The sequence below is a fragment of the Falco naumanni genome, chromosome Z (assembly GCF_017639655.2).
Source record: "Falco naumanni isolate bFalNau1 chromosome Z, bFalNau1.pat, whole genome shotgun sequence".
Lineage (NCBI taxonomy): Eukaryota > Metazoa > Chordata > Aves > Falconiformes > Falconidae > Falco > Falco naumanni.
This window is the reverse complement of record NC_054080.1, coordinates 63,250,615-63,271,031: the sequence shown is the minus strand read 5'-3', so window position 1 is coordinate 63,271,031 and position 20,417 is coordinate 63,250,615. Positions and strand designations below refer to the sequence as shown.

Here is a 20,417-nt window from a genome sequence, read left to right as displayed (position 1 = left end):
GGGGCTTTTTATGGGGGGGCGTCCTGCCTCGGGAGCGCGGCTGAGGAGGCTGTGGGGGCCCGCGGGGTAGGGGAGCGCGCTCCGGGGGGGGGTCCGCGCTGCGGTTGCATTGAACGGGGGATGTGTAGAAGTTGTATGTTGCGGGGGTGGAGGGGACGGGCGAGGGGTGCGTGCGGGACGTGGGCGGTGGTCGTTCCCGTGTCGTGGTGCCGAGGCGATGCAGCGCTTAACGTCGAGCACCCGAGTCGAAGCACGAGGTGCGCCGCGTGGGTACGGTAGCACGGAGCAGGCCTTGGAGCGATTCATTTCGTGCCCTCTGTTCCTGGGTCTGTCGTAGGTTTTTAATTTTCTGACGATTTGCCGCTGAATTTATTACTTTTAAGTGAGGTATATGCCTTTGGAGATTTATGGCTTAATTGCCCCCCCGCCCCCCCCCCCCCCCCCCCCCAATGTCGCTTCACTGTGGAAGTGATAAAGGATATCTAAGCGTCATGTGTCAGGTACCAGGTCATTGGCGTTATTATACTTACCGACTCAAAATGTGTATGAAGTTCTAGCAGTAATATCTAGAGCTAACGGTAGCTACCTGGCACATTTGAATGTCTGCTACTGTTGCTAATATAATAAATTCAGGAGATTATTTTTTTTTTTAATTCCACGAGATAGTCTTTGATTGGTGATGACGTTATGATAAAACTAATGTTGTATATGTCTATATTTTGTGTAGGTTTTGCTGAGAACAACAGCAGGAGATATAGATATTGAATTATGGTCAAAAGAAGCACCAAAAGCATGTCGAAATTTCATCCAACTTTGTATGGAAGGTAATGATTGAACAGGATAGGAGTTCCTGAAATTATTTTGTATGCCATCTTTGTGCCTTTTTTGTAAAATACAGGCCATAATCATGTTTTAACTTTAATATGTTAATGTGTTTATTTGTATTTAGAAAATATTAACACTCAGAAAGTGTTTTTAAGGAACACTGTGGAAAAAATGTAAAAATTTTAGATGGTATTCTCAGGTGCAGCATATGATGTAATTTTACTGAAAAGTTGTATGTCAGAGGCTTGGGAAGGCTTATTTTCAGCAAGTCTCTAAGAAGTATAACTACTTCTTTAATGAAATGGTAATAATATTGGATATCCTCCAAAATTCTCATTTCTGTTTTACATATACTACCTTTTCATTTTTTTCAGTGTTTCATTTGGTGTAGTTTTTTGTTGATGGAAGCTCTGTAACACTCTTCACTGAAGCAGTGGGTACCAGAATGAGAAGCTCCCTATTGGGAAAACTGTAACAAGAAATGTGGAGGACCTGGTGCCTTTATGTATTTTCTAGGTGCTGTTATTCCATTTATGCATTTATAGAGCAGCTAAGAGTTCTTTTAGCCCTCCTCTGTTCAGTGAAAATGGCAGCCTAGCATTTGTGCTTCCAGCATAGATCTAGCCTGTTCTGTGTTCTTAACACCTAATGTGGAGATGTGGAGAATTTTTTTGCAATGGTATATCAATTTTTTAGCCCTTGGTAACACCTAAGAATTCGGTTATCCTCAGTGATGAAGAGCTAGGCTTTATTTCCTTTCTGAATTTGTCTGACTGCTGTGTAGGATCCTATGTTTTGTGTAATAAATTTGAGTATTTCTCGTGTGAGTATCCTGGCGTGTAACCATCCATGAACATATCTAGCTATGCTGCAACATTGTCATGCAGCATGCTGCAGATTTATTTTTAGTTATTTATTTTTTAAAAAAAGTCAACTGGAAATACATGTCAAGTTAAGTTTTACTTTTTTCATGATCTCATAACCCTTGTCTGATAGATGAAAGAAGATAACGTAGGGAACAAAATGTACCATGTATTTAATTCTGTGAATATTAGCAGTTTGGGTACAGTGTAGGTAGTGAAGGGGGTAATGCCTGTGCTGCATGTGGGTGAGTAAAAGTGCTAATTATTTGGTGTATGGCTATGGCTAATGATAAGTGTGAGATGCTGGCTGGGAAAGAGTATAGTCGGTTTAGCTTTCCTTTTAATTGGTGCACGTTGGTAGCATCATTCCTTTGATAAAACTTAAAAGCTGAAAAGAAAACAATTCATTAGGATCATCTTGTTGATGTGGTGTCTTTTGCAACAGAAATGTGTAACACCATGGGTTTCTTTTCATAAATGCCATCAGCAATACTTTGTAGCTAAGTCAAAGGGAGCAAGACAGTGGAAGAGGAGGGAGGTCAGTGGAAGTAGCACAGTACTTGCTTTTTGGAACTTCAGTCTCTGGACATCTCTGCATAATGTATATGAAAGCTTGATTTTGAGACCACTTACGTGTATTTAATAATTTTATTTTTTTTTTTTTTACTAGAGTATTACAATAACACAATATTTCACAGAGTAGTACCTGGATTTATAGTGCAGGGAGGTGATCCCACTGGTACTGGGTCAGGTGGAGAGTCAATCTATGGAGCACCCTTCAAGGTACATGTCTGTATATCTTATGCATTAGTTTTTGGTCATTCTCTATCGGTTGTTCTTTCTACTGTGTTAGGTTGTTAGGAAAAAAAAACCCCATATATTAGTAAATGCAACATTTTACATGTTTCACATGTAAATTGCTTTCACATGTTGCTTCAGTATTCCTGAATATGCCTTTTTGAATTGAGAGTTTTTAAATCTAGCTGTTCTGATATTACAATAAATGCATAATCTTACTTGCATGAACTTCACAAGGGAAAATAGGGGAGGGGAAGAGTGAAGAGTAGGTATTGATATGTGGCAAACTCAGATACAGTGTGCTTAAACAATGTACACTTCTGTATCTCATTCACCAAAGGTTTCTGAATGTTGTGTATGTGTTCATTGGTATGATTGATATCAGCATGGCTTATCTCTAACCAGGAGACTCAAGTCCTGAGTAAAATTACACAGCACACTAGCTGTGTTCTGTTCTGCCTGATAGTTTTAGTTCATGTGGGGCAGGCACATTTAACTGGTTACTGAAGCTGCATAGCCTGTCTCTGGGCCTTCCATCTCCCTGCTGCTAGGGTAGACTCAAACATATACCATGAACGTGAAGTTTGTTGGAAAGGTTGGGTGCTAAAGCAGAGAATAAACAAATATTGCCAATGCTGTAGTAGCATTGCTGCTTAAAATTAGTGGTATCTTAATATCGCAGTGTTTAGAATTGTGGTGATACTGCCATGGTATTAATATATTACTCATCACTTTCATCTTGCTTTGAAAGCAGTCCTGTTCTGGACTTGCGGTCTTATGGTCCTGAAAATGTTCTTCCTATGGAGTTTTGCAGTACTGTACTATTATAACTTGTTACTGAACTTCCAGTTATTTTACATGAATTATAAATTCTCAGCTAAATACACTGGTTAAGAAGAATGGTAGTTTTACAAGAAATGTATGAAATGCCGTTACTTATAGAAATGCTTTGGATTTATTCATATTGCAGGGATAAAAAATTCCAACAAAAGTAATAACAAGTGATTATTTGGCAATAATTGGAAAAAGAAAGTTAACAAGACAGAACTTAGAGTTTTTATTAAATCATGTGTCTTTCTGTTATTGACGTACTAGTTTCTAGTTTTTTTCTTTTGGTGCTTGTTGGTTGTGTGTTTATGGTTTCTTTTGAGAGGAGATTGTTGTTTGCATTATTATGGGCACTGAGATGAGAAAACTGACTAAAAATCTTTTCTGCTAAAACTAGAAGCTTCTAAATATAATTGTGGCATTAAGTTTCAAAATAATTTTATTTTAAATTCAGACAGTAATAAAAACAAAGTAACAGCATATTTTCTGCATGTGCATATTGATGTAAATAAGCCATAGGTAAAGAAGTGAAAGAAATGGTTACATACTTAAATCATGTTCTTTTAACTTCTGTCTTTGCCAGGATGAGTTCCACTCACGATTGCGATTTAATCGAAGAGGACTTGTTGCTATGGCAAATGCTGGTCCCCATGATAATGGGAGTCAATTTTTCTTTACATTGGGTCGTGCTGATGAACTTAATAGCAAGCACACAATCTTTGGAAAGGTCTGCTACACGGACTAGAGTCCCAGTCCAAGTTTGACAGAAACTACTATAAAATTCTCTGTTCAAAGGCTGTTTCAATGTTCTTTGCTGATATGTACATTTGAAATTTATTTCACTGCTTTCTGAGTAATCTCTGTTCTCTTTGTTTTCTACCTATTGTTCGCATGATTATCTACTTTGCTGTTGTTGTTCTTCTAAATTAGATTTTTGTGCTTCCTTTGAATAATATTACCAATATTACAGCTTTGTTTTATTAATCAATTCATCTAATACTAGTGCCATTTTAGAAAATTCTGTTCAGAAAATCTAATTACCCGAGAAGAATCAGGAAAATGAAAAACATAGGATGAGTTTACCTTCTCATGATTTACTGAAAAGAGGATAAACCAACTATTTTTTTTTATTTCAGTGTCTTTTTATTTTCCTGTTTCACAGCTTTGTAAAAATTTTACACCTTCCCGTGCGTATGCTCTCAAACATGCAGGTTTAGGTACCTGTATTCCTTCAAATTTTGCTGTTAAATTTAAAAACCCAAACCTTTGCACCTTGTACCTGCTGTCTTACATGCTTACAGTATTTTCTATATAATTTGTATTTTCAAAATTCTTTGCAACGTAATTTTTTGCAGAATAATTAACAAAAAATACAAGCAAGGACTTTGAAACCTTCTTTATAAATTTGACAGGTTACAGGGGATACAATATATAACATGTTGCGCTTGGCTGAAGTAGAAGTTGACAAGGAAGAGAGACCGCTCAGTCCACACAAAATAAGAAGTAGTGAGGTGGGTATGTTCAAGTTTGAAATTATAGAAGTATTTTGGTTTTGTATGAAAACTTGCCATGTCTTTTTAAATTTCATTTTAAAATATTGAATCATTTAATTATAACAAAATACTTAATAAAAGTGTGTCTAAAATACTACTGTTTTATAGGTTTTGTTTAATCCTTTTGATGACATTGTTCCAAGACCAAATAGAAAGCTGAAGAAGGACAAACCAGAAGAAGAAACTAGAAAGTCCAAAGTAAAAGGCACAAAGTAAATATATGCAGCATAAGTGCTGGTTAATTTTCTTTCATCTTTAATTTGCAGCTTTGTAATTTTCAATTTTTGCTTTGGAAAGGCAAGGCTTTACCAAAATGCATAGAGGAATGTTCTCTCACTTGTCAGACAGGGAGGTAGGTTTTGCCTGGATCATAGAAATCTAGTTACTCTGATTGAAGTCCTTACTGTGCATCGTCAGAGCTGTAACTGTTTTATGATGATAGTTTGTTGCAAAGGAGAAGTAAAAGGTAGTTTAAGCCTTTCCACATAGGCAAGAATGTGCAATCATTCTCTTGTGACTGAAATGACACTGAAGTTAATACCTAATAATAACTGGGTTGAGGTGTTTCAGCTTGCTATCAGCTACCAATTCTCTCCTGCTAAAATACTTAGCAAAAGACAGGTAATGTAAAAAAAAAAATTTAATATATTACATAATTATTTATTTTATATATACATATAATTATTTATATATATATGAGAAACAAAAATAAGTAAATAAATAAACAAAAAAGTTTTGACACGGGAAATCTCAGTTTCCGTGAATTAAATTTGGTAGCCATAAACATGCAATGAAAATTAATAGGAAATGTGAAGTGTGTATGCTGTCAGTTCTGCTAGATAGAAATATGACATGACTGACTAGTTCCAGCATAGTGGAGTAATAAATCTTGGAGGGGGGGGGAATCATTATTTCTTTTAATTACATCTTGTGAATGTGTGTGCTATTGATGTCTTTCTGAATAGACATATCTTGAAAATTTTGTGTTTGGTAGTTGAATGCTGCTCTGTTGGGGGAAAAAAAAACCCTGAAAAACCACAACTGATCTATTTTCAGAGCTGTCAGCATTTAAGAGTGTAAAAGTTAGTCAAGGCAGAGTTTCTGAAATTCCATATTATCATTTTCTAAGTGATGCTTAGCTATCCTGATTGGCGTGTTTCAGAAAGAGAATAGAACACTCTTCTCTAAATATTCATGGTTTATTGCAAAACAAGTTGTTTGAAATTGGTACATTTAGCAGGACAGAAAGTTTTTTGAAGAATTGCATACAATATGAAAGTAATATATTTAAAGTCTTTTGAATGTTAATAAGAAAGTTTTTAAAGTTTTACTAAACGTGTTTTCTTACTTAAAGAAATTTTAACCTGCTTTCCTTTGGGGAGGAAGCTGAAGAAGAAGAGGAGGAAGTCAGTAGAGTTAGTCAGGTACTTAACAAATCATCCCCATTTTTCTTTTCAACTTAATTACCTTTTTTGCATGTTTGTGAAAACTAATGTTCTTAATCTTGTTCTTGGGTCTGAGTTTTGAATAATAAAGCTAGAAGGTACTTCAGTTTTTATGGTTCTGCTATTTTAAAGTTGAAAAAACAGAGGTTTTTAACTTCTCTAACTTTGACAGTGCCTTCAGTACTTGGTGATCTTTTTATATTTCCATAAACATAGTTTCATACTTCATAGTGTAGATCTATGTCTGCTGTTTAAAACTCATGGAGGTGATAGGTACTTTATTCTTCTTTACCTCCATAATAAGAGCGTGATTTGATGGTAAAATACTTCAGGTTTGAAGTAAATCAGTTTGTTCATTGAACATTGCATGTTCAGTTCATTCTTAGATTCATTTTCTAATGTATATCCATTCTGTGTGCAAAATTAAGTGGGTTATTGTGGGGAAAATAGTGCGTTAGCATAATTAAATATTGCATTATTGTGAATTGTCCACATGCACAGAACTAGGGCTGCATAGACAGTCTTCGATCTAACATTTCCTTACCTTAATTTGCCACTTAAAATAAGGTTAGTTTAAAAAAATTTTTTAATAAGTTGTCCTTCTCATTTTTACTGCTGACCAAATTATTTCTATGGAACCCTAGGCTTTCTGACTTCTTTGTACAGTTTGGGTACCTACCTGCTTCAGTTAGTGATCGGACTACATGGTATCAAGTCCTATACCACATAAGTGAAAAAATGGTCCTCAGGATTTAGGTCAAATATGAAAGACAACACTGAAAAATGATAGACTATCTGACAGTGAGATGGTATCAGTCAGGATGATAGTAGAGGTTTATCATAATAGTAGTTTTGTTTTTCTTTCTTGTTTCAACTTCCTAGTTGGACTAACTATGTTTGTTTACCTTAAAATGCTCGTCTGTAGTTCTGTTCCCGGTATACATCTGGTTTTTAATATTGCATTTAGCTCTGCTGCTTTGTTCTTCCATTTCACACCACATACTTGCTTGTCAGCTTGAAATGATCTAAGTAGAACGCCTCTTTCATGAAAAGCCCAGTTGCAGTGTTGTCATGCTGTCTTCAACTCAGTCTTGAAATCTCATCCTCGTATTTGTCCTGACTAAATTCTGGACTAGCTGTGGCTGGTAAAATATCCAAATAAACCCTTAATGAAGAATTTCTATTCATTCTCTACAAGAGAATGATTTCCGCGCCCCCCCCCCCCCCCCAAACCTCATTGCTTGTTTCTAGTAGGTATAGATCAGTATCTGTGTAGTTTTGTACATAATCTGAATCTTAAGTTACAGTATGTGAACATACAGTACTCTTCAGTAAGAAATATTGAAGGTCAAAGTTATTAATGGGTTTCTTTGACATCTACAAATTCAGAGTCCTGAACTTTTTTTGGGGTTGCTGGATGCAGTAAGTCTTGATTGTTTCAATGTAAGAAGGGTGTACTTTTAAGGACTGAGATTGAGAGGGAAGTCTGCAAATAACTGAGGAATCCTGTAACAGATCTGGGAAAAGGGAGCATTTTCTATGAACTTTTAGTGCAGTGAGGCTGAGGCTAAAATTACCTAAAGAGTAAATGAAAACAGCATGTATTGGGATGAAAATTTTACAGTATTGAATGGTTTCATGTTTATATGTGAAAACTAAGATTTCTTGTCTTAGTCACATCATATTAGCCAAGTGAGCATGGAATTTAAGAATGCCTCCCTAAGTCTTTTCTTGGTCTTCCCCATTAGGATCAGTTTTTCACTCTGGACTTGTTCTGCCTGCACTACACTTAGTCTAAGTAAGCAAATACATTTTGGCTTTGCTGCGATGCATTGCCATACTGTTGTCCCTGAGATTAGGGAATTTTGTGTCCAGGAGTGGCAAGAGTGGAATGGTTGCAGGAGGGATTCCAGCACAGGCAGCGTGCTCCCCAACAGGGGCACAATCCCACAGGGTCTGGATACAGCAGGCAGAGTTGGTTGCTGCTAACAGGGTGCATCAACAATCCTGAACACAGCAAGCAATTACCAAGACCACACTCTGCATCCAGAGAGTCCAGTCAGGAGCAGCCGGAGACAGGATAGGAGACAGGGCTGGAGACAAGTCAGGGTCTAACAGGCCTATGCAGAAGATAAGGGTTAGATACAAGTACACCTCTGACGTAGCTCAGGCAGTGGGTGGCTTCTCAGGCCTGAGCTGAAATGTGCTCATGGGCAGAGGAGCTCCATGTAAAACTCCTCAAGGTCTTTAAGGTTATTAGTGCACTCAGGGGCGTGGCAGTGGGGCCACCACTGGTTGTTGATTATTGTTTAAACTAAAGCTTTCAGTGTCCAAACTGCTCATTTAATTGTACTTGTTTGGAGCAGTTTACAAAGGTGGTAAGTACTTGTCTTGTGTTTCATCTAGCTCCTGAACACACACAAATTACTTCTTCAAGGAAGCAATTTTTCATGTTGCTGAATGTGTTCATCTCTTTTTCTCTACATAATAAAAAATTGAAAGTTGTGTTTAAGTGAATAAGATTTTATTTTCCACACAACTGCTGTCTTCCTGAAAGAATGTAAAATGCAGAAGAATGGAGACATTCAGGTCACAATATAGGTTATTTCTGTAACAGATTTCAAGTCTGATTCCAGTCTGAAATGTAAGGTGTACTTTTTGGATTAGCATGGTGAATGCTTTCTTACTGTAGTCTTTCTGCCTGAAGATCTTGCGTGTTGTTAGATTTGATTTGCTTGCTTCAGTAGGAGATTCTTGTATGATGTATTGCAGGCTGATGTATTGTACGTTGTTGATTTTTTTTTTTTATTTTTTTTTTTTCCCCACCTAGGAGTCCAGTGTTCTATCAGTTGCTGAGTACTGCTTTGCAGATGGTAGTTCTTTGAGTTTGTCATATGCCATTATTGGAAAGTCAGGTTCTTACCTCCTCCTTCACTCATGTATATATGTGCTAGGCTGTATCTTTATGATGTGTAATGATTGTGATGATTGCAAAGATACTTTTTTAAATCCATGGGGTCAGTTTGATGCTCCTTTATCAGGAACACTTTCTCTGTTCTGCTATTAAAAGTGTTTATGCTTACTGGTTAGGCTAAAGCTAACAAGAAACAACTTACCTTTTTCTTACCGTTACCATTTTTCACCATCTGTTTTCTCAAACACTGAAATTTACAAATTTACAATACCTTTTTTCTCTTCTGTTTTTGTTTTTTTTTTTTAACAGAGCATGAAGGGAAAAAGTAAAAGTAGTCATGATCTGCTGAAGGATGATCCACATCTAAGCTCAGTTCCTGCTGTCAAAAGGTTAATATGTGATTTCCAATTTCCAGAACCGGTTTACTTTCCAGATATTAGGCTTGATTAGCATCCTTTATGCTCATTGTTACTCCTTAAGAAATTAAGAATGGCAGTGCTGGATTGGACCAGATGTTCCTCTGTCCTAATGTCACCAATATTGGCTGTCAGTGGATGCCCAACAAAGAATAGAAGCAAGGCAAGCATGATGTTTACCTGAGTAGTCTCCCACCCTCCATCTACTTTCAGCTCAGGCGACTGATCAAGAGTTTGATGTGGTTCATCTATTTAGTTATCCTTAATAACCATCAAAATACCTATTCAGTCTCTTATAACATTGTTTACATGCACATGCTCCTGTCTGCTGCACAAAGAAGTATCTCTCCTTTTTGTTCTGATCCTGGCTGCTACTGGCATCATTTGGTAAATTCTAACAGTTATGCTGGAAGAGACAGTGAGCAGTTAGTCCCTTTATACCTCCCTTTATCACAGTCCTTTCCTAGGCCATCTTTTCTAGCCTAAACTTTTAAAGCCTGCTCAACTTCTCTTCACAGTGAAGTTGTTCTGTTCCTGTGGTTATTCTTGTTGCTCTTGCCAAGCCAGGTGCTGTTCTAAAACATCTTTTCTTTTCTAAACCTAAACAGCTTATTAAAAATTAGGTGAATCATACATCTGTATGTTTGCATAAAGATTGTCTGTGTTTTCTTCTCTGTCTCTTTTTAATACTTATTAACTTCTGATTTGCTTGGAAGGGACTCTTAAAAGGCATCTAGTCCAACCCCCCTGCAGTGAGCAGGGACATCTTCAAGTAGAACAGGTCACTCAGAGCCCTATCCAAACTGACCTTGAATGTTTCCAGGGATGGGGCATCTGCCATCTCTCTGGGCAACCTTTTAAACAGTATTTTAAGTCTCTGGGACTTCAAAGTAGTTAAGATTATTTTTCTTCTTTTAGTGAAGAAGCAAGTGAAGAAAAGGATTTGAGTGAGGTAAGTAACTTTTATTTACACATAAGTCTTTGTTTCTTACCATGTGTGAATGCGAATTAAATTTTCTTAGGGGAACAAATGCTACTTTAGGGGTTTTTGAAAACTAACTCAAGTCAGATTTCCAGCAGAAGGCTGGAGGCCTTTCAGAGCTCTAAGGTTTGGCCATTGTGATCATTTGCAGCATATACTACCTACTGTATTTTATAAAAGCTGCTTACCAGATATTTCAGTCAGCAGATTAGGTATATGGGAGGTTATGTACCACAGAGTGACAAACCATTAATAAAAGCCCTGAAATTGCTTCTTACAAAAAAAAAAAAAAAGTTGAAGTTAAGTTTGTTACGAATAATGAAATAACTCCAATATCTTGAGAGGAAATCTCTTCTGTGAGTGAAAGTCCTATTAGATTTCTTCAAGGGAACAAAACCTCAGTGCATGTTTATCACTTAAGTTGTATTGATGAAGATTCTCACCTCTGAAAGACAGGAAATCTGAATAACCAAGCGGTAACATTCAACCAAACATGGAGGGTGTTCTGATTACAGGGAGACTGTCGTACATGGTACAGATTAGGATTGCTAGTTGAAGTGTGTAATTTCTGCCTCCAGCTGCATGTCGTGCAGATGCCCTTTTGAGATGCAGTTGTATAGGATGTTGGCAAAGATGTAACATTTGATTGGGAATGTAATCTCCCATTCCCCAGCCTGAATGCTGAGAAGTGCTGTTTTCCGTATCTATCCACCATGTACAGGCAATGTGCACACTGTGGAAGTGAAGGAAAGACACAGTTCTTGTGCCTAAAAAACCCAACTGTCTGCTGCCATGTTGTTTCCTGTTTTTTTTCCACAAAGTATAGTATGAGTTCAGGTTCTTGGACACATTGTAATTCCTGCTGTGCAGCAGCATTTAAATGTTAGAAGGGTTCTGAGAATGGTATTTAGTTAATAATTCTTCAGATGGTCTAATAGTCCTTTAAGTGAACTGGATTCAGGGAATATAGAAAAGGAACATGTTAGGTGTATTTATTTAAATTTTTATTTTTCAGCCTGATTAATCTGAATGCTGTTACAATGCTGTCATGAAGCAGGAAATGGGAAGGTTTTTGGTTTTTTTCTTCAGATGCTGTCCTTAAATTTCATTTCATTGAAAGATCTTAGGTATACTCTAGCATTTCAGGTAGTTATCTGAGCCTTCTAAAGTGGTACTAGTATTGTATCATCTTTCTTAGATTTATTTCAGTTAACACATCACAGGATCACCTCCGTATTTACACGGCTGCAACAGATTGGTAGTTTTATAGCCATCCTATGAGCAAATAATTCTTCCAGATCTCCATACCTCCCCCAAATAACAAGTCCCTAGCGTGTAAGAGAAACTCCTGTTATTATTCCCTAAGTGCCTGACCTTACTGTTCATGCTATTAAATATCATCCTGTTTCTCTTACTGCAGTCCTCAAGGTGATGCATTTCATGCTTTGAGAGTTGGATCCTTTGTATTAACAGTACTTCATTGCTATTTGTTAAACCTCTTTTTGTGCCTAGGTCATTAATTAAAACATTATTTGAAATATGTTCACAAGACTGAAAATTTTCTTCTCTCCAGTGATTTTCCTCCATTTACCGTTTCTGCATAAGTTATTTTCCTCTCCCTGTTTTTCAGTGAGTTACTGAACAGTGAGTTTCATTAGTTCTATGGATAGATAAATCTTGATATCTACCCCCGATTAAAAAATCTTCTCAAAGGACTAAATCATACTACATATAGTAGCCACTAGTCATTCTGACACAAAATCTGTCATTACGTTTATATTTCCAGAGCAAAGAGAAGAACAGGGCAACTCTACCCAGCTAACAGCAGCAGCAAAAACTAGTACTAGGCAGTTTTGCATTTCTGTGTCACTAGGAGAACACCATCTTCCAACTGAACAGCATCTTACCTCCTGAGTTTCCATGTAGCCCATTCTGGGTGGAAATGTGCTAAATTTATTAGCTGGTAATGAGACTTCAGAAAAATGCAAGCCTAAAAGATACAAGATCAGATGGAGTTAAATGAGACAGAAGAGGGACTGAAGGAGGACTCTGGGCAGGAGAAAAGAATACAGTTGCAGGAGGGACAGGGTTGAGGAGAAAGGTTTTATCCTATTTTGTTAGTGTTTTTCTGGAAAAGAACTGGTGAAATCCTGTGCAGAGTGAGGGGAATAGAAGGCTCAGGAAGTAGGGAATTCAGCTGAGTTGGACAAGTTGCACCATTTTGTCTTTCCCATTTTAAAATAACCATTCATGTAACCCCCTTCCGCTTACTCAGATTTCTGAAATTTTTGATTAGCTTACTACTCAGCAGTTGTAATTTGTCTAGAGTTGTCCATTTTTATTCCAGGAGTTCCCTTTCCAACTCCTTGCGTTTCAGTGAAATGCTCTAACCTAAGCCTTAGCCAAATCTCCACCAGGTGTCTGTCTTTATGCTTAGTTGTTAAACACCTGGAACACAATCCTGTCTTCTTCCTTTTCTGGATTCTGTCCCCTGCAATTGAGGTCTGATGTCATCCCATCTGCCTGATAATTTACAAATCCCTCAGGAAGTTTCTTTATCTTCTCTGTCACACAGTAACTTTCTTGGAAATTAAGGGAAATGCTGATTGTGTTCTACTTTTTTTCCTCTATTTAAAAAGAATGGACGAAGCCCTTGAAACAACCTTTTAGTTATTTCACTGACAAAATATTCAGCTGTTTTACTGTGCTGATGTTCACAGATTTCATTTTTTAGTCCTGGTCAGTCTTCTCTTGTCGAATAAGTCTAAAATCTAAGCATGGTAGTCAGAAGATTCATAACAGTGTCTCAGATACAACATCTGAAATCCAGCTCTTGATTTTTCTGTTCTATTCACAAAATTGTGCCTCTTGCTACTTTTAATTTTTCTTCCCTCTCCATGTTTATGGACAAGGTCTTCATACTACTCTTCCTCCTGTCAGTGACACCCAGGACATGCACATTGTCTTCAGTGTTCTTCTGCAAGTACTGACATGCTGACAGTCTCCTGGATGCACTGCAGTCCTCTGGAATACCAGTTCTAAGTCTGTCCTTTCCCTCTGTGTGGTTAAAATTGCAATCATGAAGCATCTTAGGCTTTTTCTTTAGCTAATCAGCATAACTCCAAAATAAACATTAAAAGATGTGCCTAGTCTTTGAGCTGGGAACCTTGCATTGAGATTCATCCAGGCTTCCTTATTCAAGGAAGGAAGTAGTCAGACTTGGATCCCTTGGTCTGGTCAGTCTGCTTCTTCATTACTGAAAGGAGTGATTTACTTATCTCTCAAAATGTCTTAGAACCAAGTTGGTTTATTCCCTTTTGCCTTTGCTAGGCCTGGAAGCATAATACCTCAGTAGCAAGTCAGGATGATTGATTCGGCAGATCTTCACAGCCGCTTTTGATCAATGTGGTTGGTATTTGTAAATTCCCTCGCAGTGCCTGATGGGCAAGTCTTTTCCATCCCATCATCACTGTAGGGTAGCCCTGTAACAGGAAGTTCTTACTAAGTTTTGTTTCAGTGGAAAGTAAAGGAAATGTTTAATGTATTGCCTTGATCAAATTTTCAATTCGTGAGCAATGACCGGACTAATACCACATTGATATGAGGTCTTCTGCAGACCTGTAAGGGTTTACAGTCCAGAACAGACTGTTTTAGTTTAAGCCATACAAAAAAGATGTAATTTGTGTAGGAAAAAAATATTTAATTACCATATTTCTATTTTTCCCCCCCTCTGAAGCAAATGAGGTATTTGTTTGAGAAGTTTGCTTAAAATGAAGTATTTTCTTTTCTTTTTTTTTTTGTAAGATACTATCTTTGAAAGAAAAACTTTCCATATTCAATGTTCTGTAATAAAAAAAGAATGTGACCATTTTAAATCAATACAGGAGGAAGAAGACCATGATGAAGATGCTGATAGTGTAGAAGGCGAAGCTGCTAGCGATGAGAGATTCCAAATGAAAGAACGCATTGCCAAGAAGTTGAAAATTGATACAAGTGAAAATGCTAAACAGCAACTTCAAGAGGAAGAAACTAAGTCAGAAAAGAAAACAACTAGTCGCAGGTATTGTGCCTTCCCCCCCCCCCCCCCCCCCCCCCCCCCAGCTTGTTTACAGTTAGATTTTCTGCTCAGTTCCAGTTTTGCGTTAACTACATTGATAGATTAGTATTGCATGCAAATTATTCCCCCCAGCTCACCTCCAACTGTGGAAAACAAAACTGCCTTTTGCTTTCTCATTTCTTAGTTTCGTTAGGCACTTTGAGCCAAACAGTTAAGTCACATTTTGTTAACACTGAGCACTTACTGATACCTTAGGGGAGTTTTGTTTTTCCCTGGGAGTTATAAATGAGGAGTCTTTATATGTGTTTGTCAAGCTTTACTTTTTCTTTCTATTTTGTAGAGTTGTTGGTTTGTTGTAGGGTTGTAAGGTTGAGTTTTGTGTCGTCTTTATCTCATAACACGTGGTGGTCAGCCAGTGTTGAGACTTACAGGAAGTAAAGGCTTCCTTGTCCAACATTGATATTTACAGAAAGCAAAGGCTTCCTCATCATCCGTTAAAGTCTGGTTTAACACAGTAGTCATTCTTGAAGTGTACCAGTTTTCCAATGCTGCAATTCGTACCTCAGTTTTTAAATCTCATCTAGAGCTGTTCTTAGAGTTGGAGTATGTCTGTGTTTATTAGTGTAGCACTGTATTCAAATTACTGAATTACATATTCAACTCTTTACAGACATAAAAGCCTGGGTTCTAGTCATCCATTGGGATGGATAACGTGGATCACCAAATCTGGTTACTAGTCCTAAAATTGAGATTGATGGATAATTCCAGTGGTAAATTACATGAATTATTATCTTGGGTCAATTGAAATGGCTATATGTTGGTATGTGGGATGAGTACACAAGGTAGTTTTCTGTCTCAAATCTTGCAGAAACGTGCTGAAGCAGTTTCCTGACTGCAGAACGAAGTAATTGTTGGTTTTCAGTACTCTGCCTTCAGTGATTGAATAATCCTGTACCTTAGTAACATTTGTGATAGTACCCATAATATTGCCTAATACAGAATAAGTACAAGTTTCTCAGAGTCAGTGAACTTTTTTTGAGCATGGAGATTGGACAAATACAGCTATCAAACACCGATCTGTATCAGATAGCGGAGGCAAGGATTCCAACATTTAAAAGTTCTCCAAGAAAACTCTTTCTGAAAACGTACCTTCAATTACATGGCAACCAAATAACATCTTCGGGACAGCAAAAGGCATTGCACTCTGTACATACTTAGCTGTCTGCCTACCCGTCCACCAATCTGTTTAACTGTCTGTTGGGTTTTACAGGGATGGCTCCTGGAAACAACTTGGCCTCAGGTATAATAACAAGTTTGTCATGTGAAGGGAATATGTATGTTTTAAACCTACAGCATATGCTTAGGAGTGAGATACTCTGTGCCCAAACTTGCGTGACATTTTATGACATTTTCAGACGTTTATGTAGGCATTCTGTAAGTTGCTGGTTCTGCGTGTGGGTGGTCAGTGTCCTGTGGTTGTATTTACTTCACTTTTTCAGGGCAGTAACAGTAGTACTATAGCCAAATGGGTTATCTTAACTCAGAAGAGGGTTTTATTGGATGGTGTTTTAGCATTTGCGAGCCGTAGCCTTGGGAGATATTGCCTAGTACCACAAGTAACATAACTTTCTAGACTTAATGTTTTTGAAATAATTGTCTGGCATCTTCTGGCATGAAAATCTAAGATATGGTATTGTTTATTATAAATAAGGTGTTATTAACTTTGAGATCTTATGAGATAAATTAAGATAAACATTAGCAAGTTTCATTTTCTGGAATAGTGACTTTTTTATAAGTGTATGGGAGGTGATTGGTAGTATTCTCATGGGACTTCACCACCCACTGTAGTCCAAGTGGATAGAGACGTGGGTCATGCAAATATCAAACAAAAAGTTGGATCCACCGTACATAGCTTGAAGGGTAATTCTACTAACTTATTGGAGGGCCAAGAAACATGCTATCTATCAGAATTCTTCATCTCATCAGATATTTAAATGTGCTAACAGAATAATTGAACATCTAAAAATATTTTTTCAGAGTACCGTCTTTTAACGTGCATGACGACTTCTACAAATCTGTGTTCATTTGTATCGGTCCTGTTTCTTTTAATACAAATCCATTTGTGAAGTGAGAACTCTCCATATCTGTTGAAGAGAAACAATATGGAAACAGTAGCCACCTTCTCAATTTATGGTACTGAGATCCAATACCACTTCTAAAGGCAGTTGTACTTGGAGTACACAAATGGTAAAGTTCATTTTAGTCATTTCATTATGCATTTAAACCTTTTGTGTAGGTTTTAAAAAAATAGAGACACTTTCCAATTTTGTATGAGATAGGAAACCTGGGGAAAAATAATTTCCCACTCATTCTGGCAAGTTGTTAGAGAAATCCCACACGTCTGTTGTTTTTAATTAGAAAGCTTAAACCTAAACTTCAAAGTATAGAACAGCTGTTTACATGAAGAAATGTATACAGATAAAAGAAGTGTTTGCCAACATGGCAAGAGTGATCAAATTTATCAGCATTACATCGAGTTTGTAAAATGGCAGTGGCTTGTGATATCATCAATGCTTCAGAGTAAACAGTCTTCTAGGTTGGCAGTTAAAGGTATTGTTTTAAAATTTGTTTTCATCCTGTAGGTGGGGCTCGGGTGCTACACATGTCTGGTTAGCAGCTTTTTTCCACAACTGCTTATTTGCAAGACATGCAGTGTGCGAGTACAGCTGGCTGCACAGTTTTTCATTGTACAGCCAACAGTTTCAGTTGCATCCGTATAATACATGTGCTATTAAGTAGCAATATGAAATAGGTTTCTAGAATAGCTAAACTACTGATGAAGAAAAGCTGACTTTTTGAGTGGTTAGTATCACTTGAATTTTGTATTTCCTGTTGTATATTTTTTTCCTAATAATCCTATGAATTGCAGTTGAACTATGTAATCACATTTCTTTTGGCTTGTAAGCAATCATTGACTATCATAAGGAGATGACTAGTAACAGCAGTAGTTAGTATCAATGATTGTTGTAATTAATATTATCTATATTGCCACTCCTTTGCATTCCTAGTTTTTTTAGTATGCACCTTGCATGTCATAGGTAAAATAAACAATCTTGTGAAGCTTTAGACACCTTACGTGATGTATAAGAAATTACTCATTTCATCCCCAAAGGAGAAATCTTAACACTTTTTAAGGTGTGATTCCTCTGATTTCTTTTTCTCCATTTGTTAGAAAACAGATTGAAATAACTAGTTTGCTTGCATATGTCTGCACCTGGTCAAGTGACTTGCATCCCCACTATCATTTTGTCATCTAGGTGCAATAGTAATAAAATCAGTTAATAATGCTAAGCAGACATGCTCAAGTTCATTCTAAGTCCACTTCAGACCATGCAGTAAAAAATTGCATATAGGTAAGACACCATAATACTTTCTTAGCATCTGAATAAACTTTGACACACTGAGTACGCAAGATTGCTTTCCTGAAGTGCTGTCATAGTACTGTGTAGAACAGCCAAAGGTAAATTTTATATGTAATCTCATGGAAGCCTTTTAAAAGACCTTTAAATCAAGATTTCTTATCATAAATCTGCAATTGTTACAAAAGATGAATTGGGTATTTTTTGTTCGTAAGTTAATAATACATGGTAGAATATTTTGTTCTAAATGTATTTATTGTGCACTTGTTACCTTGTGCTTATAATGCAGTCATTATAATGAAAAGAAAAATAATTCTAGAGACTCACAAGTCTGCTGTCTATAATCTTCATTGCAAGGTGGCTGATGTCATTGCAAGACTGCTGTCTGTAATCTTTGAAACACTGTGGAAATCCTCTGACTGGAGGATGTTGCAGATCTTATGCCTGTTTTCAGAAAAGGCAGTCGTCATAGGGATTATCTGTTTAGCCTTACTTTTGGTCCTTGAGCAAATAATTGGGTAGGTTCTTTTGGAAGCTGTTTCTGGGCACGTGAAGGAGAAAAGGTGATTAGAAATAGTCAGCATGGATTTAGGAAAGGCAAGAGGAGGGGAAGAGCAGTGGTTATCATCTGGTTTGAGCATGAGGCTAGAGTAGATGAGTTTCTGAGGTTCCTTCCAACCGGAAGGCTTCTGTAATCTCTTTTTTTAAATTTTTTTTTAAAACCATTATCTGCCCCCGCCCACCACCTTAGACTCCACTGAGGTCTGGAATTACAAGCCAAAACAAGTCCAGCAGCATTTTAGCTGGTTTTTTTAATTGTTTTTATCACAGACATACATTTATTTAGTTATTTTATTTAATGCTTCTACTTATTTAAATGTAATCCAATATCTCATCTTGTGTTCAGGAAGCTACCTTTATACTTTTTTCTGAGTGTTGTCTGTAAGTAGTGGCAATGTGATGCGAATACCATCTACTTAGAGCTACTTATTCACTTTGGAATTCAAAATTACCCATTTCTGTATAGAACTGAGATACTCTTTATTCACAATAATTTACTATTTCCAATTTATTAACAATATTTTTAACCCTGCTAGCATTTTCTTAAACCAGATAATAACTGTTGCTATCAGGCCTTGTCCAACATTACAGTTTGTCTCCTTGCTTTTCAGTTTACCACCAAGAAGTATAAATTGTGCGTTAATAAGACTGGCTTTTGAATTCTTGAATACAAACTCTCTTTGCAACTGACTTCAGGCTTCGCTATACCTGAACAACTGTTGCTGCTTTCATATAGCAAATTTAGGTATTCTGTTAATAGTTTTAAGCCAAATGAGAGCATTAGATACACAGTTCATCTCATGTCATAATTTATTGCCAGTTACCCCAGTATGGAGCTCACTCTTTGGCTACAACTGAACAGGAAAGGCATTGAAATACAACGTGTAGATATCAAGAGAGTGTAGTTTAGTCCTGTTGTGATTTAGCCCCAGCTGGTAATTAAGTACCATGTAACCACTCGATCATTCTTCCTTCACCCGGAGCAATAGAAAGGAGAATCAGAAAGGAATGTAAAACATGACAGTTGAGATAAGAACAATTTAATAATTGAGATAAAATAAAACAAAAAAGCCCAATAATAATGTTATAATGAAAGGAAGGGAGAAGGGGGAGAAATGAAATCCAAAGGGAGGGGAGGAAAAAAAGCAAGTGACGTACAATACAACTGCTTACCACCTGCTGACCAAACCCCAAGCAGTCCCCAAGGAACGATCAGCAGGCCCCAGCCAACCCCCCTCCCAGTTTATATACTGAGCATAATGTCTCATCATGATGTCTCATGGTATGGAATATCCCTTTGGCTAGTTCAGGTCAACTGTTCTAGCTGTGTCCCCTCCTAAATTATTATGTCCCTCCAGCCTTCTTGCTGGCAAGGCCTGAGAAATTATAAAGTCCTTGACTTGGTGTAAACATCACCCAGCAACACCTAAGAACATCAGTGTGTTATCAACGTTCTCACACCAAAATGGCCCTGCACCAGCTACTAAAGAAGATAACCATCCCAGCCAAAACTAGGACAAATCCACATGTAGCCAGTGAGTGTAATCTGTTCCAGTATTTAGATACCTTACCCCTAACAGCACCTCATCCAGTTTTACATTATAATTTGTCTGGCTTTAACTTGGAACAAATTTTTTGCTGTGCCTTTTTCTGAAGTTCACTGCAGTATGTTTTATTTCCTGTTGCTGCTTAAATTCTAATTGAGTCCTTTCTGTCTTTTCGATAAACTGTATTTATTGAGTTCTTTCTGTCTTTT

General features: G+C 37.2%; 1 protein-coding gene across 1 annotated transcript in view; it reads left to right on the top strand.

The window, feature by feature from the left end:
• The window catches only part of CWC27 (CWC27 spliceosome associated cyclophilin), a 127,466-nt gene that overhangs the window by 271 nt on the left and 106,778 nt on the right, over positions 1–20,417 (top strand). The window contains exons 2-10 of the mRNA XM_040579032.1: positions 728–824; positions 2,359–2,471; positions 3,898–4,041; positions 4,727–4,825; positions 4,976–5,079; positions 6,222–6,291; positions 9,536–9,615; positions 10,561–10,594; positions 14,509–14,684. Of these exons, the coding sequence (XP_040434966.1) occupies positions 728–824; positions 2,359–2,471; positions 3,898–4,041; positions 4,727–4,825; positions 4,976–5,079; positions 6,222–6,291; positions 9,536–9,615; positions 10,561–10,594; positions 14,509–14,684 (917 nt within the window). The remainder of the gene's footprint in view (positions 1–727; positions 825–2,358; positions 2,472–3,897; positions 4,042–4,726; positions 4,826–4,975; positions 5,080–6,221; positions 6,292–9,535; positions 9,616–10,560; positions 10,595–14,508; positions 14,685–20,417) is intronic.